This window comes from Caenorhabditis elegans, chromosome II (assembly GCF_000002985.6).
Source record: "Caenorhabditis elegans chromosome II".
Lineage (NCBI taxonomy): Eukaryota > Metazoa > Nematoda > Chromadorea > Rhabditida > Rhabditidae > Caenorhabditis > Caenorhabditis elegans.
The window spans coordinates 12,150,331-12,176,743 of NC_003280.10; the positions used below are offsets into that span (position 1 = coordinate 12,150,331).

At 35.3% G+C, this 26,413-nt stretch overlaps 4 protein-coding genes and 3 pseudogenes across 7 annotated transcripts; all 7 read left to right on the forward strand.

Moving 5' to 3' along the window:
- The first annotated feature begins 587 nt into the window (after positions 1 to 587).
- Y57A10A.3 lies at positions 588 to 1,549 on the forward strand (annotated as a pseudogene). The gene is made up of 4 exons: positions 588 to 739; positions 786 to 899; positions 944 to 1,307; positions 1,358 to 1,549. Coding segments are annotated over exons 1-4 (822 nt in total).
- Positions 1,550 to 1,609: 60 nt separating this feature from the next.
- On the forward strand, positions 1,610 to 4,057 carry Y57A10A.4 (SPK domain-containing protein). Its single transcript, NM_064183.4, has 9 exons — positions 1,610 to 1,789; positions 1,833 to 1,946; positions 1,995 to 2,276; positions 2,320 to 2,433; positions 2,483 to 2,671; positions 2,721 to 2,822; positions 2,871 to 3,113; positions 3,164 to 3,817; positions 3,868 to 4,057. Exons 1-9 carry the CDS (start codon positions 1,638 to 1,640, stop codon positions 4,004 to 4,006), a joined length of 1,989 nt encoding a protein of 662 aa, NP_496584.2. The 5' UTR covers positions 1,610 to 1,637; the 3' UTR covers positions 4,007 to 4,057.
- Positions 4,058 to 4,155: 98 nt separating this feature from the next.
- Positions 4,156 to 6,482, forward strand: Y57A10A.5 (SPK domain-containing protein). Its single transcript, NM_064184.2, has 8 exons — positions 4,156 to 4,333; positions 4,377 to 4,490; positions 4,540 to 4,818; positions 4,862 to 4,975; positions 5,023 to 5,220; positions 5,282 to 5,852; positions 5,911 to 6,135; positions 6,180 to 6,482. The coding sequence occupies exons 1-8, from the start codon at positions 4,182 to 4,184 to the stop codon at positions 6,240 to 6,242; spliced, it is 1,716 nt and encodes a 571-aa protein (NP_496585.1). The 5' UTR covers positions 4,156 to 4,181; the 3' UTR covers positions 6,243 to 6,482.
- A 127-nt stretch (positions 6,483 to 6,609) lies between these two features.
- On the forward strand, positions 6,610 to 8,922 carry Y57A10A.6 (annotated as a pseudogene). Its single transcript has 10 exons — positions 6,610 to 6,761; positions 6,805 to 6,918; positions 6,967 to 7,238; positions 7,282 to 7,395; positions 7,441 to 7,635; positions 7,685 to 7,765; positions 7,814 to 8,232; positions 8,354 to 8,484; positions 8,541 to 8,758; positions 8,808 to 8,922. Coding segments are annotated over exons 1-10 (1,811 nt in total).
- Positions 8,923 to 9,152: 230 nt separating this feature from the next.
- Positions 9,153 to 12,331, forward strand: Y57A10A.7 (annotated as a pseudogene). The gene is made up of 9 exons: positions 9,153 to 9,295; positions 9,341 to 9,454; positions 9,515 to 9,787; positions 9,832 to 9,945; positions 10,384 to 10,665; positions 10,853 to 10,966; positions 11,024 to 11,942; positions 11,990 to 12,214; positions 12,264 to 12,331. Coding segments are annotated over exons 1-9 (2,252 nt in total).
- Positions 12,332 to 14,508: 2,177 nt separating this feature from the next.
- Positions 14,509 to 20,432, forward strand: Y57A10A.8 (SPK domain-containing protein). The gene is made up of 8 exons (NM_064187.6): positions 14,509 to 14,674; positions 14,935 to 15,048; positions 15,871 to 16,161; positions 16,761 to 16,874; positions 17,355 to 17,564; positions 18,821 to 19,166; positions 19,979 to 20,194; positions 20,246 to 20,432. Exons 1-8 carry the CDS (start codon positions 14,517 to 14,519, stop codon positions 20,306 to 20,308), a joined length of 1,512 nt encoding a protein of 503 aa, NP_496588.2. The 5' UTR covers positions 14,509 to 14,516; the 3' UTR covers positions 20,309 to 20,432.
- Positions 20,433 to 22,242: 1,810 nt separating this feature from the next.
- Positions 22,243 to 25,739, forward strand: rol-1 (Nematode cuticle collagen N-terminal domain-containing protein). The gene is made up of 5 exons (NM_064188.6): positions 22,243 to 22,293; positions 22,893 to 23,030; positions 23,263 to 23,436; positions 23,662 to 23,776; positions 24,751 to 25,739. The coding sequence occupies exons 1-5, from the start codon at positions 22,270 to 22,272 to the stop codon at positions 25,674 to 25,676; spliced, it is 1,377 nt and encodes a 458-aa protein (NP_496589.1). The 5' UTR covers positions 22,243 to 22,269; the 3' UTR covers positions 25,677 to 25,739.
- The last annotated feature ends 674 nt before the right edge of the window (positions 25,740 to 26,413 follow it).

Consider the following 26,413-nt stretch of genomic DNA (forward strand, 5'->3'; position numbering starts at 1 on the left):
AAATAATTGCCTTTTTAATTAGTCGAAAAGCTAAAAAAACTGAGAAAACGATACCGCGGTTTTCTCCAAAATGGTGCAATATTGCGTCATGGTGTGCATTGCGGACCAAGCATAGCAGCTTACGCGCAAATTGATTTTCGAATTTTGAATCTTTTTATTTTAGGAATTTTTAGGATTTCCAGCTTCTAAAGCGCATTTTTAATAAAATCTCTATGTTTTTGTCTTCCAAAATTAAGATTTTCCGGTTTTTTAATTTTTTTGCCCGAAAAATGCCGAAAACCGGGTGCTAGGTCGTCATTTCCTGAAGTGAAAATCTCGTGTTCCTAAAATTTTTATTTTTCGAGTTATCTGTGATTTTGCGTTGATTTCCCTGATAATACTTTAAGCTTAACTCAAACAATAACTGATAATTGATTTATTAATTAAATAATCTTAATTTTTAATTAATAAAATAATTTTCGTTGAAAGTATCGAAATTATGATTAATAATCCACGTTTCTGTTTCATTCGCGAATATGTCTTCTCTAATTTCTCCTAATATTTATATATTCTAATTTTCAGGTCGATTTCGACTTTCCATCTGCACAATGGTCCTCAAAGAGGCGGAATCGAAAAGATTGATGAAATTTTTAGTCAATCTGACAAAAGGTGCCGTCAAGCCGCTGGTGGCGACGACAGTATTCAGAAAATTCGCTAAGCTCAAAGGTTCAGAGCTTGGTGCAACGGCTTACGCTAATAGGTGAGAAATGTCTGCTGGACTTACGTCTCCAAAATTATTCATTTAGATTTGAAAATAATCTGGTCCCGATCATGGATCAAATGGACAACTACAGTATCGGGTCACGGATTCGAGTGATGTTCGCCTTGTCGGCAACAGTGTCGAATGATTTTTTAGAACTGTAAGGAGAGATTTAACCTTCAGATTTACGAATTTAGTTTTCAGAATCGAAACGACGGGAACTGTTCAAGTGGATGAGTTCGGAAGAATTTCCAAGTATACTTCGAATGAAGGAAAACTTTCGTTGGAAGGAATCTACTGTAAATCTTCCAAAGCAGCACAAAAACGCCCAACGAACGCCAAACTTTCCGCTGATCTCTCGAATCATTGATATTCGTACAGTTCTCGGTGCATTCTTCTTCGGAGTTAGCCGAAAAATCAAATCAACTGGATCGAATAATTCTACAATGAAGGCCAAAGATTTCCTGGTCACGTTCAAGTACTTCCTTCTCGGATTGGATTTTTCCGAGCTTCTGGAGCTCAGCACAGTGTTCAAGAGAAAATTGACGAGTCAGATATTGCAGAGAAGGTTTATCGAAATTGTGAAAAATGCATTTTAATAATAAGATTATTTTCCAGATTCTCATGTACAGCGACATCCGCCATGCTCTCCAAAACCTACTCTCCACAATTTCTCAATAACTCGAAAATTTCTCATTGTTTTTTTTTTGCAAAACTTCCCAATTTGTTATATTTTTCTGTTATTTTTTCGCTCATAATTGTTATTGCCCCATTTTTTGTTCTGCAAGAAAGTTATGAAAAGTTATGAAATTTCAATTCACAAAATACTTTTTACCAAATTTCTCCCAACTTTGAAATATTCTCATATTCAGGTTAATTTCTACATTGGAGCTGCACAATGGCCTTCATCCACACAAGTTTAACAAGGCTGATGAGATTTGCAGTCGATCAGACGAAGGATATTATTGAGCCATTGATGGTAACGAAGGTTCTCACGGAATTCAGTGAAAGTGAAAATGATGGATTATCGCATTACGCTCATTATGCCAAGTGAGCAGATTCTTCCGGCTTCTCTTTAAAACTTTTGGTTTAGATTTCACAATTATTTAGTACCGAATATGGCGAAACTTGCGGAATACAGTATTGAGGAGCGTGTTCGAGTCATTTTTGGATTCGCTGCAGTAGTTTCCGATGATTTTCTGAAGCAGTAAGAACGTGGACTTTTTTGAATTTCTCGAATGATTGAAATTTCCAGAATTCAAAGAGAAGGCCTTGTTCATCTCGATAAGAAAAAACGAATCTGTAAATTTACTTCGCATAATGGAAAGTGGAAGTTGGAAGGAGATCACAGTCACTCGGCGAGAATGAAAAGGCGGTGGTCAATGAGAGTCCGAGTTGTTGTCGGTCTCCCGAGCTTGATGAATTTTCTTGTTGAAAAAACGAAGGACATCATTGAGCCAATGCTGGCGAGTGCAGCGTTCAGAGAATTCAGTGAAAGCGAAGATGGAGGATTACCGGAACATGCCTATTATAATCAGTGAGAATATTATTTCTGCTTCACTTTAAGATGTTTTGTTTAGTTTTCACAAAAATGTGGCACCGAATATGGCTAAAATTGAGGAATACAGTATCGAGGAGCGTGTTCGAGTCATGTTTGCACTCGCAGGAAGGGTGTCTGCTGATTTTCGGGCACAGTATGAACATGTTCTTTTTTTTAATCCGGATTGTAATTTACAAAATCAGAACAAAAGGACTTGTTGAGCTGGATGATGGAAAACGAATTTCCAAGTTTACCTCAACTGATGGAAAGCTGAAGTTGGAAGGAGATCACAGTGATTCGGCGAGAAGGAAAAGAAGCGCGGCATTTTATCGAAAGACTGATCACCATTGTCGTAGTGCGAACGATTCAAAGCCTAGAAGAAAAAACGGAAGGTTCATTGGTCGATATAGAAAGAATTGTAATTAAACATTAGTTTTTCAGACAATCGGACTCGGAATTCTCTGACAAAAGTGGCAGTGATGAAGATGACGTGGAATCTGCAATTTCGTATGGTAATTCTCCGAAAAGAGCAAGATGTGAAAAGTATATCCTGACACGAATATTTACACAATCTATTCATTTAATTTTCAGATCCGCTGATCCTGAAATGCATGTTTCATCCGGAAGTGACGACGATGAGGTGGAGGATGTCGGAGGGATGGACGAAGAGCCGGTGCTTCTGCCGATTGATTCTGATGAATCTCATATCGGCCATTTGCAAAACGGTGAAGAAATGATGGTAGAAGACGACAATCAACCAATTCCTGAGGATCCTCAATACTCAGCCAATTCGAGCCACCAAGGAAGAAGAATGAGCGGACGTATTCAAGAAAAGTGAACTTATTGTGAATTTACTACTAATTTTATTTTATGCTTTTTTTCAGGCTCTCCGCTTCGATTGCTCAAGAGACTACTGATGCTGCAGTCGCAATTCCTCATGTACCGATTTTGAATCCTCCATTCGAAAGTGACGATGAGGAGGTGAAGTATATTGGAGCAGTGAAGGGACAGCCAAAGCCGGGACCGATTGAATCCGTATTTGATCAAATCAATAATCGAGATCATTTCCAAGGAAATCAAGAATACAGAAATCAGTCAATTTCTGAAAGAAAAGTTGATGTCCCACTATTCGTCGAACATCAACAAATCAGTCTTTCCGCGGAAAATCGAGCCACTTCAGCTGAATGGAAATCCATATTTCTGCATGATTTCCTGAAACAGCTGACACAATTCATTTGTTTTTTCGAATGTTCGGAGCTAGCTGAGATCAAGCGAAATATCAAGGAAGTGATGGCTGATGAGGGAAAAATTTCCTCTTTTCAAAAATTAGAAATCATTGATATTCGTACAGTTCTCGGTGCATTCTTCTTCGGAGTTAGCCGAAAAATCAAATCAACTGGATCGAATAATTCTACAATGAAGGCCAAAGATTTCCTGGTCACGTTCAAGTACTTCCTTCTCGGATTGGATTTTTCCGAGCTTCTGGAGCTCAGCACAGTGTTCAAGAGAAAATTGACGAGTCAGATATTGCAGAGAAGGTTTATCGAATTTGTGAAAAATGCATTTTAAGAATATAATTATTTTCCAGGTTCTCATGTACAGCGACATCCGCCAAGCTCTCCAAAACCTACTCTCCACAATTTCTAAATAACTCGAATAGTTCTCATTGTTTTTTACTGCAAAATTTCTCCATTTTCTACGTTTTTCTGTTATTGTCTCGTTCATAATTGTTATTTATTCTCTCCCTTTTTTGTTCAAGTTATGAAAGAATTTTCGTTTAAAGTCTCAAAATGCTTATTGATTATCTGTGTGTATTTTTCACTCACGAATACTTTTTGGCAAAATTCTCCCAACTTTGAAATATTCTCATATTCAGGTTAATTTCTACATTGGAGCTGCACAATGGCCTTCATCCACACAAGTTTAACAAGGCTGATGAGATTTGCAGTCGATCAGACGAAGGATATTATTGAGCCATTGGTGGTAGCGAAGGTTCTCACAGAATTCAGTGAAAGTGAAAATGATGGATTATCGTGTAACGTCTATTATAATCGGTGAGCACATTCTTCCTGCTTTTCTTTAAGATTTTTCGTTCAGATTTCACGAATATCTGGCGCCGATTATGGCAAAACTTGAGGAATATAGGATCGAGGAGCGAGTTCTAGTCATGTTTGGATTCGCTGCAGAAGTTTCCAATGATTTTCGGACACAGTATGGACTTGCACTTTTTTTTTTGAAAATTCCGATATTTGCTTTACAGAATCAGAACAATAGGAGATGTTGAGTTGGATGACGGAAAACGAATTTGCAAATTTACATCGTATGATGGAAAGTTGAAATTGCAAGGAGATCACAATATTTCTGCAAGACCTAAAAAGCAGTGGCCAATTAGAGTCACTCCTGCCGAACTTACTGGATTTATGAATTATCTCGTTGAAAAGACAAAGGATACCATTGAGCCTGTGGTTGCAACAAAATTATTCAGAGAATTTAGTGAGCTTGAAGGAGAAGGACGAACGGACGGAGTCTATTATAAACGGTGAGAAGAGCATTCCTTCTTCTTTTTAAGACTTTTGATTTAGATTTTACAATCAACTAGCACCGAATATGGCAAAACTTGTGGATTACAGTATTGAGGAACGTCTTCGCGTCATGTTTGGATTCGCTGCGGAAGTTTTCGATGATTTTCTGGCACAGTATGATCAAGCGCTCTTTTTTGAAAATTCCCAACTTTAATTTCCAGAATCAGAACACTGGGAGATGTTGAGCTCGATGAAGGAAAACGAATTTCCAAGTTTACCTCAACTGATGGAAAGCTGAATTTGGAAGGAGATCACAGTCATGCGGCGAGAATGAAGAGAAAATGGGCAGCATATCGAAATGCTTATCGCGGTCGTCGTAGTGCGAAAGATTCAAGGGATACTAGAAGAAAAAGCGGAAGGTTCTTTGTTTGATTTAGAAATAATTGCTATTTAAACATTTATTAAACATTTGGTTTTCAGGAAGTCGGATTCGGAATCCTCTGACAAAAGTGACAGTGACGAGTATTCCACATCTCCGAAAAGAGCACGAGCATCTGAAAGTGACGATGATGAGTATATTGGAGCAGTGAACGAAGATCCAGAACATAGACACTTTGATGATTTCCATATCGATCATTCGCAAAACTATGAAGAAACAATGGTAGATGACGACAATCAACCAATTCCTGAGGATCCTCCATACGAAAGTGACGAGGTGGAAGGCCAGCCAAAACCTGAACCGATTGATTTCGAATTTGATCAAACCAATAATAGAGATGTATCACACAGTTTGAATATTAATAATTTGCGAGAAAATGGAGAAGTCAGCAACAATCCGTCAATTTCTGAAATAAAAGTTGATTTTCCATTCTTCGAACGTCAGCAATTCAGTGTACCCACGAATAATGGAGCCACTTCAGCTGAATCAAGAGCTATTTATATGCATGATTTCCTGAAAGAAGTGATCGAATTCATTTGCTTTCTCGAAAGGACAGAGCTCATTGAGATCAAGAAACAAATCAAAAAATCGATTGGAACGGATGATGATAAGGTAAATAGACATTTCTCATTAAAGAACGAAATTTTGAATATCGATTTTCGATTTTCAGAACCTGCAAATCACTGATATTCGTAAAATGCTGGAGTCATTCTTCTTCGGGATCAGCAGAAAAATCAGATCAGTTTCTTCCTATAACTCGACTTCTTCTGATATGTTGGCGAAGGATTTCCTGCTTAAATTCAAGTTATTTCTTCTCGGATTGGACAATTCAGAGCTTATAGAGCTTCAGCGGAAGGTTCAAGCCGAAATGGATGAGCCGAAATTGGCACAGAAGGTTTTTCGAATCCGTTTAATAAATATGGTTAAAAATGTTTGCAGATTCTTCTGGACAGCGACGTTCGTCAATCTCTCCAAAACCTGCTCTTCAACATTTCTCACTGAACTTTTTTATTTTCTTTTTGTTATATCTGTCCATTTTCTCCCTTTGTTCCATTGTTCTGTTGTTTTTTCGTTGATAATTGTAATTTCCACAATTTCCTGTAGAAAAATATCGTTGATTTGCAATTTTATTTGCTCTTGAAATTTCCCTGTGTTGCATTGTTCTGATACGTTTTTGTTAGTAATTTATTTATTTTTTTTATCGGTTTTTTGTTCTTTTTTTTTCGAAGAAATTTTTTGTTTAAAGTATCGAAATACTAATTAATTAATAATTCACGTGTTGATTTCATTCACGAATACTTCCTTTCTAATTTCTCCCAATATTTAAATATTCTCATATTCAGGTTAATTTCTACTTTGGAGCTGCACAATGGCCCTCATCCACACAAGTTTAACAAGGCTGATGAGATTTGCAGTCGATCAGACGAAGGATATTATTGAGCCATTGGTGGTAGCGAAGGTTCTCACGGAATTCAGTGAAAGTGAAAATGATGGATTATCGCATTACGCTCATTATGCCAAGTGAGCAGATTCTTCCGGCTTCTCTTTAAAACTTTTGGTTTAGATTTCACAATTATTTAGTACCGAATATGGCGAAACTTGCGGAATACAGTATTGAGGAGCGTGTTCGAGTCATTTTTGGATTCGCTGCAGTAGTTTCCGATGATTTTCTGAAGCAGTAAGAACGTGGACTTTTTTGAATTTCTCGAATGATTGAAATTTCCAGAATTCAAAGAGAAGGCCTTGTTCAGCTCGATGAGAAAAATCGAATTTGCAAATTTACTTCTCATGATAAAAGTGGAAGTTGGAAGGAGATCACAGTCCCTCGGCGAGGATCAAAAGGCAGTGGTCAATGAGAGTCCCGAGCTTGATGAATTTGATGAATTTTCTTGTTGAAAAAACGAAGGACATCATTGAGCCAATGCTGGCGAGTGCAGCGTTCAGAGAATTCAGTGAAAGCGAAGATGGAGGATTACCGGAACATGCCTATTATAATCAGTGAGAATATTATTTCTGCTTCACTTTAAGATGTTTTGTTTAGTTTTCACAAAAATGTGGCACCGAGTATGGCTAAACTGGAGAACTACAGCATCGAAGAACGTGTTCGTGTCATGTTTGGATTTGCTGGCGAAGTCACCGATGATTTTCTGAAAGAGTATGAACTTGTTCTTTTTTGAAAATTCGAATATTTGCTTTACAGAATCAGAACAATAGGAGATGTTAAGCTGGATGAGATGAACCGAATTTCCAAGTTTACCTCAACTGATGGAAAGCTGAATTTGGAAGGAGATATTAGTCATTCGGCGAGAAGGAAAAGAAGCGCGGCATTTTATCGAAAGATAGACCACCAATGTAGTAGTACGAATGATTCGAAGTCTACAAGAAATAGCGGAAGGTTCATTGTTCGATATAGGAAGAATGGTTATTAAACGTTGGTTTTTCAGAAAGTCCGACTCGAAATCCTCTGACAAAAGTGGCAGTGACGAGGATGGCGTGGAATCTCCGAAAAAAGCGAGAAGTGAAAAGTATATCCTGACACGAATATTCACACAGTCTATTCATTTAATTTTCAGATCTGCTGATCCTGCAATGCATGCTTCATCCGGAAGTGACGACGATGAGGTGGAGGATGTCGGAGCGGTGGACGAAGAGCCGGTGCTTCTGCCGATTGATGTCGAACGTGATGAAATCGATAGTCAAGATGTGGCAGATAATTCGAGTATTGATCATTCACCGGCACGAGTATCTGAAAGTGACGATGAAGAGTATATTAGAGATGTGAACGAAGAATTTGATGAATTTCACAACAGAGATGTATCACATCACAACTTGCATATCGATCATTTGCAAGCCTACAATCAACCATTTCCTGAGGATCATTCAAACGAAAGTGACAATGAGGTGGTGTATATTGGAGCAGTGGAGGGACAGCCGAAGCCTGAACCGATTGATTTTGATTTTTATCAAATCTATAATAGAGATGTATCGCATAGTTTGAATATCAATAATTTGCGAGAAAATGGAGAAGTCAGCGGCAATTCGTCAATTTCTGAAATAAAAGCTGATGTTCCATTCTTCGAACGGTCTACCAGCGAATAATGAAGACATTTCAGCTGAATCAAAGATCATAAGTTTGCATGACTTCCTGAAATCCCTGATCCAATTCATTTGTTTTCTCGAAAGTTCGGAGCTCACTGAGATCAAGCAGCAAATCAAGGAATCGATTAGAACTGAAGAAGATGAGGTTTACAGTTTAAAAAATACTGATAAAAATAAAAATACTGTAATCTATATTTTCAGAACTTGCAAATCACTGATCTTCGTACAGTCCTCGATGCATTCTTCTTCGGAATCAGTCGAAAAACTAGAGTAGCCGCGGCAATTCCCCCAGCTATGAAGATGAAGGATTTCCTGGTCAAATTCAAGTTATTTCTTCTCGGATTGGATTCCTCCGAGCTTCTAGAGCTTCAGCAGAAGGTTCAAGAAAATATTGATGAGCAAAGGAATTGGCAGAGAAGGTTTTTAGAAGTCGTCAGAAATTAATTATATTAACAATAAAAATTGCAGGTTCTTCCGATCAGCGACGTTCGTCAATCTCTCCAAAACCTGCTCTCCACAATTTCTCAATATTAAATTATTTAAATTTTGTTTTGTTTTTGTTGAATTTTTTGTTGCAAAATAGGTTTTTCACCTTGTTTTGTTGTCTTTTTTGTTTCAATAGTATTTAATTTTCATTACCATTACTTTAACGCTCTTCATTTTTTTTTAAAGTTTAATTTTACTTTATGTAATACTTAATTTACTGAAAAGTTCAAAAAATAGTTGTTGAAAATACGTTTATTTCGTTTACGAATACTTCTTGTCTTATTTTTTTATTTTTTTAAAACATTTTTGTATACAGGTTGATGCACAATGGACACACCCCTCGGAAGACTGATTAATTTTTTAGTCGAATGGACGAAAAATGTCGTTGAACCGCTGGTGGGTGGACGGATCTTCAATCGATTTGCTGAACTTGATGGAGCCGGGCTTAGTCATATTTATTACTATATAAGGTTTAAAAAATATTCAAAAAAATTTTTAAAAGGTTACTTGTACAGGTTTCATGAGCACATTGCTCCGAATATTGCTAAATGGGACAATTTCAATGTCACGACACGGATTCGAATGATGTTCGCCTTGTCTGGTGAAGTGCCTGATGACTTTTTGGCGTTGTAAGTATTATTTTATTCTGTTTTACTTTATTTTAAGTTTCAAACTGTATTCATTGTTAGAATTAAGCTCACTGGAACTGTCCAACTCGATGCGAAAAGGAGAATCAGCAAATACGCTTCGAATGACGGAAACTTGAAGCTGGAAGGATGCCACGGTTGTACTGCGAGATCAAAAAATGAGCGGGGCAAAGATCCTGCCGAAATCACGAGGTTCATGAATTTTCTCGTTGAGAAGGCGAAGGTTTCCACTGACCCAATGTTCGCGAGTGTAGTGTTCACAGAATTCAGGAAAAGTGAAGAAGACGGATTAGCGTACTCAACATATTGTCGAAAGTGAGAACATTCTTCCTGTTTCTCTTTAACATTTTTGGTTTTAGGTTTTACAACTATCTGGCACCGAGAATGGATCAATTTGTCAATTACAGTATTGAGGAGCGAGTCCGACTGATGTTCGGTTTGGGTGGAGAAGTTACGGAGGACTTTCTGAAACTGTATGAACATGCTATATTGTAGTGCTATTTTTTCTACAAACACACAAAACTGGCCTATTCCTACATGATAGTACAGCTTTTTGATCTAAAAATTATATGGACATATAGAAAATAGGTTGTTCTATCGGAAAATAACATTATTTTCTGTTGAAATACTTGAAAAAGACATCGAATAGTGTCTGAAAGATTCCGTTAAAAGTTTTTTCGGCAAGCGACAATTTTCAGGCACTATTCGATGTCTTTTTATAGCTTTTCAACTGAAAATTATCATATTTTCAGATAGAACAACCTGTTTTCTACATGTCCATATAAATTTTAGATCAAAAAAGTTGGATTATCATGCAGAAATAAGCCATTCTTGTGAGTTTGTCAAAAAAAAAATGCCGCATAGCCCTGCTATATTGTAGAAAATTTCGAATGTTACCCTAGAATTTGCAGATGTCGAAAGGAAGGAGTCGTTGAGCTTGATAAAAACAATCGAATTTGCGAATATATCTCATATGATGGAACGTTGAAGTTGGGAGCGGCCCACGGTCTATCGGCTAACATGAAAAGACGTAGTTTATTGATTGCCAAAGACCCTTCCGATCTTCCGAGGCTGATGAATTTTCTCGTTGAAAAGACGAAGGATGCCACTGAGCCGATGGTATCAATTGCAGAGTTGTCAGAATTCAGGAGACGTGAACGTAGTGAATTGACGGAGCAAGCTTATTATGGAAAGTGAGCAGCAGACTCTCGCTGCTTCTACAGCACATTTTTTCCCACTTCTACGACTTTAAAGGGGAAGGGGCGCATTTACGAGCGATGGTCTCGACACGCGCGTGGCGAGACCACGCCGTAATGCGCCCCCTTTAAAGTCGTAGAAGTGGAAAAAAAATGCACTGTATAATAAAATATTCTCTTTAAGATTTCACCGTCAACTGGCACCGAAAATGGGTCAAATTGTGAACTACAGTATTGAGGAGCGAGTTCGTGTCATGTTTGGATTTGCTGGCGAAGTCACCGATGATTTTCTGAAACAGTATGAACATGCGTTTTTCTTTGAAATCATTTTAAATCAAAATAAATTAATTTCCAGAATTCAAACGATAGGAACTGTTCATCTTGATGAGAAAAAACGAATTTGCAAGTATGCCACACACGATGGAAAGCTGAAGTTGGAAGGAGATCACAGTCATACGGCGAGAATGCTTAGACGTGGTGCATATTACCGAAGACTTAAGACTGGAAGGTTTTTCATTTATTATGAAAAAGCATTTTAATTTTATATTGTTATTTTCGGAAAATCCATCTCGAAATTCTCTGGCATGGAGCATTCCAGATCTCCAAAAAGAGCACGAATATCTGAAAGAGATGATGATGATGAGTATTTTGGAGTTGTGAACGAAGGTGAATCCCACAATAGAGATGTATCACATCACAACTTGAATATCGATTATTTGCAAGCCAACAATCAACCAATTCCTGAGGATCTTCCATACGAAATCGACGACGATGAGATGGAGCATGTTGGAGCAGTGAACTATGATCCAGAACATAGACACTTTGATTTTGATGATTCCCATATCGGCCATTTGCAAAACGATGAAGAAATGATGAACAATCAATCAATTCCTGAGGATCCTTCATACAAAAGTGACGAGGTGGAATATAATGGATCTTTGCCAGGACTTCCGAAACCTGAACCGATTGATTTTGATTTTTATCAAATCTATAATAGAGATGTATCACATAGTTTGAATCTCAATAATTTGCGAGAAAATAAAGAAGTCAGCTGGAATCCGTCAATTTCTGAAATAAAAGTTGATTTTACATTCTTCGAACGTCAGCAATTCAGTGTACCCACGAATAATGGAGCCACTTCAGCTGAATCAAAGATCATAAGTTTGCATGACTTCCTGAAATCCCTGATCCAATTCATTTGTTTTCTCGAAAGTTCGGAGCTCACTGAGATCAAGCAGAAAATCAAAGAGTCGATTAGAACTGATAATGATAAGGTAGACAGTACTAATAAAAATAAAAATTTGAAATTCTATATTTTCAGTTCCTGCAAATCACCGACATTTGTACAGTACTGCAGGCATTTTTCTTCGGAATCAGTCGCAAATTCAGATTAGCCGCGGCCGCTTCTAATTCCCCAGCTATGAAGATGAAGGATTTCCTGGTCAAATTCAAGTTATTTCTTCTCGGATTGGATTCCTCCGAGCTTCTAGAGCTTCAGCAGAAGGTTCAAGAAAATATTGATGAGCAAACGGAATTGGCAGAGAAGGTTTTTAGAAGTCGTCAGAAATTAATTATATTAACAATAAAAATTGCAGGTTCTTCCGATCAGCGACGTTCGTCAATCTCTCCAAAACCTGCTCTCCACAATTTCTCAATATTAAATTATTTAAATTTTGTTGAATTTTTTGTTGAAAAAACAGGGTTTTCACCTTGTTTTCTTGTTCTTTTTTGTTTTAATAATATTTAATTTTCATTATTTTAACGCTCTTCTTTTTTTATTCAAGTTTAATTTTACCTTATGAAATATTTAATTTTTAAAAAAATGTCTTAATAACAGATATTACCTAAATGCAAAATTTTGTAGAATGAGGAGTACTGTAGTTTCAACTGTATTTTTAAAGGCGCACATTATTTTTTACTGGGTTCCTAAATTTTGTCGTGTCGAGACCGTCAAAACTTACAAAGTTTTGTGCAAAATAAAATTCGGTGAAAATTGAATGTTCGCATTACAAAACTGGCGTTCTCAAAATTTTCAAAATTATCAGAATTTCCAATATTAAACTGCAGAATTTTTTTGCCTAAGAGATCATAAATTTTTATGATTTTTTTCCAATTGAGGAAAAAAGAGCAAATTCGACAATTTTCCGAAAATAAAAATATACGATGCACCATGTTAGACACAGCTGGCAGATGAGAGACGTCAGAGAAAAAGGGGACGCGTGTCTGCGTCTCTCATAGGCGATAGACAGGCTAGAAGGGTTCTGTTTTGTGATTTTCTTACTGGGGTTCTTTTCAATTTATTAAAGATTTGTTTAAAAACGTATGCAATTCCTGAAATATTTAAATTTTTCTGAAAAATCGAATTCTTCAAGATTTTTTAGGATTTTATTTGAATTTGTTGAATATAAAAATGTGCTTTAGGCATCATATTCAGAAAATGAATAATTTTTTTAAATTATTTATTTATTAGTTTTTTTCTAATTTGTATTGATTTTCTAAATTAAAAAAAAACCAAGCTACCACATTTTTTATTTTTCAAGAATATACATATTACGCTAACACAAAATTCTGAAAATGCGTATTGCACAACATATTTGACGCGCAAAATATCTCGTAGCGAAAACTACAGTAATTCTTTATAAAGCTACTGTAGCGTGTTTGTGTCGATTTACGGGCTAGAATGGATATTTAAATTTATTTATTTCTCGATAAAATATGAAAATTAAGCTAAAATTTAGAAAATAATGCCGAGAAACGAAAATAAATAAAGTATTACTGTAGTTTTCGCTACGAGATATTTTGCGCGTCAAATATGTTGTGCAATACGCATTCTCAGAATTTTGTGTTCCTCTAAATATGTTCTGATTTTTAAAAATTTCCCTACATTTTTATTCTTCGGCTATTAGGTCTCCAAATAAGTTCCGGGTCAAAAATCATAACTTCTTTCGCCTTTTATCGATTTTTTTGAAACTGTGGGAATTTATGTTATCAACTATGATCTTTCATTTTGATATGGTCACAAAAAATTTTGACCACCCGGAGTGCCCTAACTCGAAGCCAATTTTTTCAAGCATTTTTCTGATCTCGCTTCTTTGCAGCTTTGAATTGAGGTTTATGTGCGGACTTTGCTTTGTTTAGAATACATTGTAAGAAAACAAAAAAAGTTTGGAAAAAAATCCGTCCAAAAATTTTTTTTTGGTCGGTGGTCAAAAAATTTTTTATTTTTTTTCAAAACTTTTTTTTTCGAAAATTCTTGATTTTTTATACAAAAATGATGTAGTCATGTGTGAACTATTTTTACAAATACAAAACATTTTAACTAAGTTCGTCACACTCAAATGATAATAGAAAACATAATTTTTTCGAAGAATTTTTGAGTTTTTTGAGTATTTCTCGAGATCCAAATTTCAAACTCAAATGTTTTGTATGTATAAAAACCGTTTACACATGGTTACATCATTTTTATACTAAAAATCAAAAACTTTCGAAAAAAATTTTTTTTGAAGTTTTTTTGACGACCGACCAAAAAAAATTTTTTGGACGGATTTTTTTCCAAACTTTTGTTGATTTCTTACGATGTATTCTAAACAAAGTAAAATCCGCACACAAACCTTAGTTCAAAGCTGCAAAGAAGCGAGATCAGAAAAATGCCTGAAAAATATGGCTTCGAGTTAGGGCACTCCGGGTGGTCAAAAAATTTTGTGACCATTTCAAAATGAAAGGTCATAGTTGATAACATAAATTCCCAAAGTTTCAAAAAAATCTATAAAAGGCAAAAAAAGTTATGATTTTTGACCCGGAACTTATTTGGAGACCTAATATTTTCTGAAATTCTTGCAGACTTCACAATGAACGCTGACACTGCCGATGAGGAAATCACGAAACTTTTAGAATTTCTCATTGAACAGACGAAAGATGCATTTGAGCCGATGAGAGCGTTGGCGGTTTTTGAATCATTCGGTCAACTTGAAGAGGATCCGTTAGACCGGAAAACCTATCATTATAGGTGAATAAACTGGGCTGAAAATTGTTTTTTGCGAAAGAAGAAATATTTTCAAAAAAAAAAAGAAAAGAAATAATAGTAATTTTCTTTTAAAAAAATGACACCTAGAATTGTAACTTACCAACAAAAAAAAATCATTTTTCGCTATTCTAGTTTATTTGGCAAATATGTTTTTCTTAAAAAATATTAAAAATACGAAAAAAATTCGATTTTGTTTTCTTCAAAAGTTAGACGTTTTTTTCAAAATATAATAATTAATTAAGGTTTCATCAGAAGATTGCTCCGAATATGGATTCATGGAACAATTATAGTATCGAATCGAGAATTCGATTGATGTTCGCATTGGCTGGAAGAGTTCGGGATAATTTTCTAGAGAGGTGAAAAAAAATTATTTTGAACTTTTTTAATTTAAAAACACCTCAAAAGAGGTTTTTTTCAATAATTGAAAGAAAAAAATTCAAAAAAACCACATTTTGCAACAAAAATTGAATTTTTCGTCGAAATTGAAAAAAAAAATGTCTATAAAAATTAATTCAAAATTTTCTGGAAAAAAGTAAATGAAATAATTTTTTGCAATTATTTTATAACAAAAATTCAGTATAATAATTTTTTTGTGTGCTCCTGATCCTGAATATCAATGTGAAAAAATTCCAAAAAATTTCCCTGATTTTATATTAATTTTTTTTAATCCGAAAATTTATTGATTTGTTAAATTCAAGCGACAAATTTTGACTGATAACCGTGCCGCAGGTGTGTGGATTTACGAGATTAAGATTTTTAATCCATTTTTATTTAATTTTCATACCTATTTTCCCGATTTTTATCTTTTTTTCGTTGTTTTACATTGAAAATCTTCGATTTCTATTAATTTATAAATTTTTATTAATGAAAATCACAAGAATTTCAATGTAAAACGACGAAAAAACGAGAAAAATTGGAGAAATTGGTATGAAAATTAAATAAAAATGAATTAAAAATATTAATCTCGTAAATTCACACAACTGCCGCACAGTTATCAGACAGAATTTGTCGTTTGAATTTAACAAACCAATGGATTTTCGGATTTTAAAAAATTAATTAAAAATCTGGGAAATTTTTTTGGAGCTTCAGAAATTCATTTCAAAATGTGCTTCCAGAATGCAAATTTTCAGGCAAATAAATTAGGAAAAAATTTTTTTTCAATTATTTCCAATTTTCAGCATCCAATCACAAGGAACCGTCGAACTTGATGAGAAAAATCGAATTTGCGAATATATCTCAAATGATGGAACATTGACGTTAAAAGGAGATCACAGTGATTCTGCAAGATGGGCTAGAAGAATCACTTCCACCACGAACCCCACAAAATCCGCTGCTTTTGCCGAAAAATTCATGAATTTCTTGGTCGAAAAAACCAAAAATGTCGTTGAGCCCGTTTCGGTTGGTGGAATTTATGAGGAATTCAGTCAAATTGATGGTTTTGGACTTTCGCCAGCCGCCTATCGTACCAGGTGAGACACCAGAGATCAAGGGATTTTATGGGGTTATTCATGTGATGACGAAAAATGAAAAAAATGTAAATTTTTATAAATTTTTCCTCTATGTGTAGAAAAATATTTTTTTTAAATATGCATTTTTCTACACATGTGAATAGGGAAAAATGCATAAAAATACATTTTTGCATTTTTCGTCAACACATGAATAACACCCCAATATTTCGAAAATTTCGAATTCCAATATTTTTTGAAACAAAAACGAAATATTATACTACATTCTAAAAATGCGTATTGCACAACATATTTGACGCGCAAAATATTTCGTAGCGAAAACTACAGCAGTATCTCTTTAAAAGACTACTGTAGAGCTTTGTGTCGATTTACGGGATCTCGATTTTCGATTATAATTGAATTTCGTAAATCGACACAAACGCTACAGTAGTCATTTAAACAGATACTGTAGTTTTCGCTATGAGATATTTTGCGCGTCAAATATGTTGTGCAATACGCATTCTCAGAATTTTGTGTTCTCGTAATACATTTTTTAAAAAAAGAAATTCGCTTTTTTTAGGATTTTCTAAAATTAAAAAAAAATCAATCAATTTTTCTTCCAGATTCCACATAAATATTGTGCCGGAGATCAATGAATGGAACAGCTACAGTATCGAAGAACGAATTCGATTGTTAATGGCGTTAGGTGCACTGGTACCGGAAGATTTTCTAGAGAGGTATTAGGAAATTCGGAGAATGCGTATTGCACAACATATTTGACGCGCAAAATATCTCGTAGCGAAAACTACAGTAATTCTTTAGATGACTACTGTAGCGCTTGTGTCGATTTACGGGCTCGTTTTTCGCCACTTTTGTGTGCTTTTTAATTATATCAATTTATAAACGGTTTCCGTAAATCGACACAGTAGTCATTTAAAGAATTACTGTAGTTTTCGCTACGAGATATTTTTCAAATATGTTGTGCAATACTTGATCACCTAAATTTGACATCTTATCATCTGAAAAGGTGTCGTTTTTATAGGTGAAGTACCGAAATCTGGAAAATATTTTAAAATTGGAAATTTTCTAGAAAAAAAATACGTGGCCGTGGAAAATATCAGAAAACTCGGCCACCGACTTTTTTCCAAAATTTTTCTTTTTTTTTTAAATATTATATGGAATTTTCTTTAACACAACATTATTGAGTTAATTTCCAGAATTGAAGCGGAAGGAACTGTAGATCTTGATGAAAAGGGAAGAATTCTCAAATATAGCTCAAATGATGGAAATTTGAATCTCGACAAACGTAATATTGCAACAGCAAATAGAAGAAATAGTACAGCAGCACATCGAAAAAGAAGTTTGGATCGTGATTCTGAAAGCGGTAGTGCGAAAAATGCGAGAGCTGTGAAATCTGAGCCAAAAAGGTTTTTAATTTCCTCAATTAAAATGGTTTTTCGATTTTTCGATTTTTTTACAAGAATTTAAATTTAAAAAAAACGCAAATTCGTTTTGAAGAAGAAAAAAACCAAAATATTTTCAAAAAAAAAGCTTAAGATTTTGCAAATTTTTATTATATTTTACTCAGGCATGAAATATTTAATTTTTGCGCTAAAAATACGGTCTCGACACGACAAACAATTAAAAAAAAAATTTTCCTTCAAAGAGTACGGTAATTTCAACTCTAGGTAGTTTCATAATTCTTCAATAAAATGTTTTTTTCATTTTTTTTTGTTGATTTATTAATTCAAAAATTTCAGTTTTAAATTACGGTACTCTTTAAAGGCGCACGCCTTTTTTGCATTTCACAACAAAACAATTATCGTGGCGAGACCAATATAAAATGAAATCATTTAAAAAATCGATTTTTCTTTTCAAAAACTGTCGAATTTCAATTTTTGTGTCAAAAAATACGGTGCTCGGTCTCGAAAAGACAAAAAAAAAACAAATTTTTGTAAAATGCGGAAAGATGTGCGCCTTTAAAGAGTACTGTAATTTCACTTTTTGAGGAATTTTCATAATTTTTCGATTAAAAAAAAACGAATTTATTCACACAAAAGTTTGAATAAAACAATATACAGTACTCTTTAAAGGCGCACATCCTTTTGCATTTTACAAAAATTATCGTGGCGAGACCGGCGAAAAAAAAACTCAACGTTTCGTGTCTGAGTAATAAAAAAGAAAATTTTTGAAAAATCTAATTTTTTTTGAACGAAAATTACCAATTCTCATAGTTTTTTTAAAAAATAAATTAATGTTTAACACAAAATGCTGAATTTTCAAAAATTCAAATTTTTTGAAATTTCAAAAAGTGTGTTTTTTTATTTTCAAAAATTCAATTTTTTTTTTATTTTTAAAATTTCACGGCGTTCTGGCCTTCCTCATTGAATTTTTCGCGCTCCATTGACAATCGCCCGCCGGACAACGCGTGGGAAAGTGTCGTGTACTCCACACGGATAAATACATTTAGTTTTACAACTGAAATAGAGCCGCGACGCGACACGCAACGCGCCGTAAATCTACCCCAGATATGGCCGAGCCAAAATGGCCTAGTTTGGCCTAAACCCTTCCATTTCAATTTATGAGGGAACCCAGAAATCCATGATAATCTTAAACAAAAAAATGTTGAAATTTCAAAAATCAAATTTTCTTTAAAATTCAAATTTTTCTCGTAATTTTCCAGTAAGCCCCAATCGGATCTTCATTATTCATCTGAAAGTGACACTGATGACGTGGAATTCGTTGAATCACTGCCAGGAAAACCGAAACTTGAACCCATTGATTACGACTACGACCAATATTTTAATAGAGATGTATCATATAATAATTATGATCAAGAAGAAGTTGAAAATCGAAATGTCAGATTATCGATTGCTAGCTCAATGCCTTCACTGGAGTCGAATGTTATTAAATTGAATGATTTCCTGAAAGAAGTTCGCAAATTCCTGTGCTTTCTCGAAATTTCGGAACTCGACGAGCTCAAGCATCAGATCAAAGAATCGGTTGTTCAGACTGCTGGCGCTAATGAGGTAGCAAAGATTAGAGTATTTTCATTAGATTTGTTCAATTTTTTTTGGAAAAAAGGATTAGGCTTAAGATTAGGCTTAGGCTTAGGATAAGGCTTAGGCTTAGGCCTAGGCTTAGTTTTAGGCTTAATATTAGGCTTAGGCTTAGGCTAAGGATTAGGCTTACAGTTAGAACTAGGCCTAGAGTTAGTCTTAGGATTAAGATTAGAACTAGGCCTAGAGTTAGTCTTAGGATTAGGCTTAGAACTAGGCCTAGACTTAGGATTAGGCCTAGGCTTAGGCTTAGGCTTTGGCTTAGGCTGAGGCTTAGGCTTATGTTTAGTATTACACTTAGGCTTAAGCTTGGCGTCAGTGGTGAGCTCGCTACTGACGCTATTTAGGCTTAGGATTTTCCGGTTTTTTTGATTTTTAAGGGGGTTCCAGTTGGCCGATTAGGATTAGGCTTAGGCTTAAGCTTAGGCTTAAGCTTAGGCTTAAGCTTAGGCTTAAGCTTAGGCTTAAGCTTAGGCTTAAGCTTAGGTTAGGCTTAATCTTAGCTTAGGCTTAATCTTGGACTTTAGGCTTAGGCTTAGAATTAGGCTTACAGGCTTACAGGCTTACAGGCAGGCAAGCCATCTTGAAATATTTTTTTGAGAAAATGTTTAAAACTGTAAAATTAAAAAAAAATTTCGACCAAAAAAGGACAATTTTTAACTGCAAAATAAAATTATAACTTTCTTGAATTTTTTTTTGAAAATCATAATTTTTTGAACCGCTAATAGTAAAAAAAAAACCAAAATTTGTTTTTAATTTAAAAAAAAAGTAGATTTTTTCAGAATCTGGAAATCAGCGATCTTTGTACATTACTCGATGCATTCTTCTTCTCGATCAATCAAAAAACCAGATCAACTATTCCAAATGATTCCACTATGCCGGTCAATGTATTCCTCATCAAATTCAAATGCTTCCTCCTTGGAATGGAATCTCCTGAATTTCTAGATCTTCAGGAGAAGGTTCAAAGGAAGCTTGACGAGTCGGATATCACGGAAAAGGTTTTGAAATTTCAACGAAAGATTGTTTTTTTTTATTTGAAATTGTTTCAGATTCTTCAACTGAGCGACATCCAACACGCTGTACAATATCTGTTCTTTTCTGTTTCTCATTAATTAATATGTTTTTTCTTGAATATTTCTGTTTTGCACGATATCCTGTTTATCCTCCACTTTTTCGATCTCTTTTTCTCACGAGTTTCCAATTTTTGTTACAAGGTCATGAATCTGTTAATTTTTTAAAATTTTTTTTAATTGACATAAAAATTAAGACGTCATCGGAAAATATTGTTATATGCGTTCTAGAGGGCTGAAGTAGAAAAAATTTTGTTTTGAGTATTAAAGTAGTTTTTTTTTGGACAAAAACATTTTTTTGAAATCATACCAAACCACTAAAAATTGAAATATGGCAATTTTTTGAGTTTTTGAGTAAATTTCGAGTCCTCTTACTACAAAATAGCCCATTTTAGAGGACTTTCGAAATTGTGAATTTTTGCCATAAATTGCCCAATTTTGCCACTTTTTAATTGTTTTTGACGGGTTAAACTTAGATTTTCTGAATTCAGCATATATGGTTTACCCTTTTTCAACAAATTTAGGCAATTTTTTATTTTTGCCCAATTTTTTCAGACATCTAATTACTGCCCTTCTTTGGGCAAAAAAAATTTTTTTGAATTTTCACAAAACTATTATAAATTGAAAAAGGGCAATTTTTCACGGTTCGGAGATAAATTTTGAGTCCTCTAACTACACTGTAGTATCATAACCAAACTACAGTAGCACTGTAGTACCATAACCAAACTACAGTAGTACTGTAGTACCATAACCCAAACTACAGTAGCACTGTAGTACCATAACCAAACTACAGTAGTACTGTAGTACCATAATCAAACTACAGTAGTACTTTTGTTACCCTAATCAAACTTCAGTAGTATTGTAGTACCATAACCAAACTACAGTAGCACTGTAGTACCATAACCAAACTACAGTAGTACTGTAGTACCATAATCAAACTACAGTAGTACTTTTGTTACCCTAATCAAACTTCAGTAGTATTGTAGTACCATAACCAAACTATAGTAGTACTGTAGTACCATAATCAAACTACAGTAGTACTTTTGTTACCCTAATCAAACTTCAGTAGTATTGTAGTACCATAACCAAACTACAGTAGCACTGTAGTACCATAACCAAACTACAGTAGTACTGTAGTACCATAACCAAACTACAGTAGTACTGTAGTACCATAATCAAACTACAGTAGTACTTTGTTACCCTAATCAAACTTCAGTAGTACTGTAGTACCATAACCAAACTACAGTAGCACTGTAGTACCATAATCAAACTACAGTAGTACTTTTGTTACCCTAATCAAACTTCAGTAGTAATGTAGTACCATAACCAAACTACAGTAGCACTGTAGTACCATAACCAAACTACAGTAGTACTGTAGTACCATAACCAAACTACAGTAGTACTTTGTTACCCTAATCAAACTTCAGTAGTATTGTAGTACCATAACCAAACTACAGTAGCACTGTAGTACCATAACCAAACTACAGTAGTACTGTAGTACCATAACCAAACTACAGTAGTACTTTGTTACCCTAATCAAACTTCAGTAGTATTGTAGTACCATAACCAAACTACAGTAGCACTGTAGTACCATAACCAAACTACAGTAGTACTGTAGTACCATAATCAAACTACAGTAGTACTTTGTTACCATAACCAAACTACAGTAGTACTGTAGTACCATTTCAAAATTACAGTAGTACTGTAGTCCCCCCTGAAACACTTCCCCGTTCCAAAATTCCTATCACTTATCCCTCTTATCACTACTTCCCAATATCATTACATCATTATCTATCACCGTTTTTTGTACCCCGTGGATATCTGTTCAATCACCACTTCTTCCCCAGAACCTGAAAAATGTGAATCGGAATTGAGAAGCCGCCGCCTGAAAAACCATGGCGCCGACCAAGTTTTTCGTGCCAAAAAAGTGGTTCATCTAATCGGTATAAAAGCGTGGAATATGGATGGAGATGCTTGACATTTATATTGCCTAATATTCCTTAATGGAGGTTGACTCCAATACTAAGGTAGGATGCTGATCGAAAAAAAAAAATGTTTTTGGCCTAAAAATTTGTTTTTCTGGGCCAACATTTTTTCAACTTATAGAAAATTGGCTTAGTATGTATGATATAATTTTTCATTTCCGGCAATTTTTTTTCTGGTCAAATTGATAAATCGGCAAATTATCGGTTTGCCAACTTGCCGGAATATTTCATTTTCGGCAAGTTGCCGATTTGCGGGAAATCAATTTGCCGGAAAATTTTTGAGGAATTTTTATAAGACTAGAACAGTGTCTTTTTCAAGTTTTCATTTTACCGATAAAAATTGAAATCCAGAAATTTACAGAAAAAATATACAAAACCACAGTTTGCCGAATATTTTCGGCAAATTCGACAAAGCGACAAATTGCCGGTTTGAGGATTTGCCGAAATTTTAAAATTCTGACAATTCGCCGATTTGCCGGAATTTTTCAATTCTGGCAGTTTGCCGATTTGCATGAAATTTCTCAATTCTGGCAATTTGATGATTTGCCGAAATTTCTCAATTCTGGCAATTTGCCGATTTGCCAAAAATTTTCAATTCTGGCAATTTGCCGATTTGCCGGAAATATTTCCAACAATTCCAGGCCTACCGTATCATCGGTTATGTCACTGTTACGGTATCAACATTGGCAATTATTGCACTTTGTGTAACTCTACCAATTGTTCATGGATACATTAAGGAGGTTCAGCATTCCATGAAAATCGAGATGAATCAGTGTCAGGTGAGCTTTGAACTGTTAAATCTTGGCGGGGGTGAAAGATATCAAAATTTTGATAACTAATGAAATGTAGAAAATTAAATTTGCTATGTTTTGTTAGTAAACGACTTTTTGATACCTTTTATAGTTTTTGAGAAAATTAGGTTTAAAGTTGAAAATTTGAATTTTGAATTTTTTTTTTCCAAAATTTTTCAAAATTTTTTTAATTCAAAAAATCCCAAAAATTTATTTCCAGAACAACGCAAAAACGCTGTGGACTGACGTTTACATGCTCCGTGCCTCATTTACACGTGGATTCAACCGTACCGCCCGTCAAGCTGGCTACGAGTACTCGAATGATGAGACAACTCCATTTGCTCCACCAAAGTTTGGTTATCCTGTTGTTGGAGAGGCTAAAGAAGAGGCTAATGTAAGTTTATAATAAAAATGGGTATCTGTAAAGTATAATTTAAGTTAATTTGAAAAAAAAAATTTTGAAAATTTTGAAAAAAAAAATTCAAAAATTGATTTTTTTTTGAAATTTTAAAACATTCATTCAAAACTGGTTGTAAACCTATTTGGCACGACAAATTCCTCGTTTTTGAATCAATTTTTAGCCATAAATTTTCCCCAAAAAAACGCCTGAAATTTCCAGCCTTACGATGCTCCAGCTCCACCACCACCAAAGACTGAGGCTCCAACTACAACGACTAAAAAGACTACAACTACTACAACTACTACAACTACTACAACAAGTACAACAACAACAGGTAAATTAGATTTGAAAAAAAAAATTTTTTTTTTGTAATTTCGTTTAAAAAATTTGAATTTTTGATAGAAAAAGCAATATAGCCTAGAAATGGGCGGAGCCTAATTTAGAAATTTTTTCCAATTTTTAAATTAAATGTTGAAATGGCATAATAATGAACTATACATTTTTTAAGCCACTTTTGTGTAAAAAAAGAGAATTTTTTAATCGAGAAAAAAATTTAGCCAAGAAAGGGGCGGAGTCGATTTTTTTCCAACTTTAACTTTTAAAAACATAACTCTTCGGTGTGAGATATGAGTAAATCTGTAATTTAGAAAAAAACTAAAAAATATTTCAAAATAGGCTCCGCCCATATATTGGCTTTTAGTGAATTTTTTAGTCCGAAAATTTTTTTGTTCAATTTTATATTAAATATTCAAAAACTTATTTGGTATTGTTTTTTCACAGTGAAAGTGGAAAAATACAAAAAAAAAACAACAATTTGAGTAATTACAAGGAAATTCGATCAAAAAAACAATACAGGCAAGAAATGGGCGGGGTCTGATTTATAGGAGTGGTTTTTATTTAATCTATATCTTCTACAAGGATAACTATAATTACAAGGCATTTTTATTATATGAAAACCAAAAAAAAACTTACCAAGAAACGATAATAGGCTTAAGCTTATTTTAAAATAGGCTCCGCCCATTTATTGGATATATGTCAGAGTTTTCAACCTTTTTTTTTTAGTTTTTTTTTTTTAACTTGCATACATAATTTTTTTAATATTTGAATCACAAAAATATCATAAGTTGCCGAAAATCTTAAAAAAACAAAAAAAAATAAATTTTATTCAAAATTGGCCTAAAAATGTGTATTAAACTTTAAAAAATTCTGATCAATTTTCAGAAGATCCAAAAAATTAGTGAAATTCCTTTTTTTTTTTGAATTTTCAAATTCAAAATTCCAAAAAATAGTTTTTTCAAAAATTTCCAGAAGCCCCAACAACTACAAAAACCACCACGACCAGAAGACCATCAACCACCACCACAGGCTCCGTCCCATCCTATCCAGACGCTTCAGAAGCTGAAACAACTCACGGCTATGATGACGTGGCTGTTGTCACCGATGCTCCGACTGTCTCTGATGCTCCAGCATCCGAACCATCACAACCAACATCAACTCTAGAATATCTCAAATCTACCGTACCCCCAGAGGAGCCACACGGTACCTCGGGACCTTCAGGAACTACCGCCGCCCCAACAGCCGAGGTCACTCACGAGGACCACGAGGAATCGACCGCAACCTGCGACAACTGCTGTCTTCCAGGCCCAGCAGGACCCCCCGGAGCCCCAGGACGTCCAGGGCCTCCAGGAAAAGCCGGAGCCAACGGGCTCCCAGGAAACTCGGGAAAACCTACGAAACGCCCGTGCAACCCGGTTACCAAGCCACCATGTGTCCCATGTCCTCAAGGACCCCTCGGACCCGCAGGACCAGCTGGACCACAAGGAAATCTTGGAGGACCTGGGGTGTTCGGTGAGAAGGGACCACAAGGACCCGTCGGGGCGCCCGGCCAAAAGGGGCGACGCGGGGAGAAGGGTAAGGACGGGGAGCCAGGAGCCCCTGGAGCACCTGGAGAAAATGTCAAGGAGGTCCCAGCGATCCCAGGACCACAAGGAACTCCAGGTCCACGTGGAAGACAAGGACCACGTGGAGCTCCAGGAATTCCTGGAAAAGATGGGCTTGGAGGTGACCAGGGAGCTCCTGGAGAGCCCGGAGCCGATGGAGAGCCAGGAATGGATGGAGTTCCTGGAAATCCGGGTAGAGATGGAACTCATGGACACGGAGGAGAGAAGGGAGTGTGTCCAAAGTATTGTTCGGCTGATGGAGGTGTCTTCTATGAGGATGGAACTCGCCGATAGGCTATTATTGATTTTTGTAATTTATTGTGCATTCTGGTATTGGAAAATAAATTATTTTGCTTGAAAACGCGGACAAAAATCGATAATTTTTAAAATTTTGTTAAAAGCGCGCTGCGGTCGCGTCGCGGTTGAACACGGATTTCTGGCTTCCCTCATAAATTGAAATGGAAGAGTTTGCCAAACTAGGTCATTTTGGCTCGGCCATATCGCGGGTAGATTTACGGCGCGTTGCGTGTCGCGTCGCGGCTTGACCTTAGTTGTAAAACTAAATGTATTTGTCCGTGTGGAGTGCACGACTTTCCCATGCGTTGTCCGGCGGGCGATTGTCAATGGAGCGCGAAAATATCAATGAGGAAGGCGATAACCTTGTGGTAGAATTTTGTTTTGAAAAATCGATAATTTTGAACAAAAAATCGATAATTCTCGAAAGAAATCTACCAAAAATGGTATTATATAAACTGAATTTTACTGTAGTGCGAGCGCGCTGCGGTCGCGTCGCGGTTAACTTTTTTTTGGAAAAATCGATAAATTAATCGATAACGAGCGCAATGCGGTCGCGGCGCGGTTTTTTTTTTGAAAAATCGAAAAGTTTAGATTAAAAAATCGATAAATCTTTAAAAACTAGATTTCGCAGTGGCGCACGTGTTGCGGTCGCGTCGCGGCCAGTTCAGTACACTTTTTATAATTTTTCACTCAATTTCGGCAAAACGTTGGAAAAATCGATAATATATTTTTAG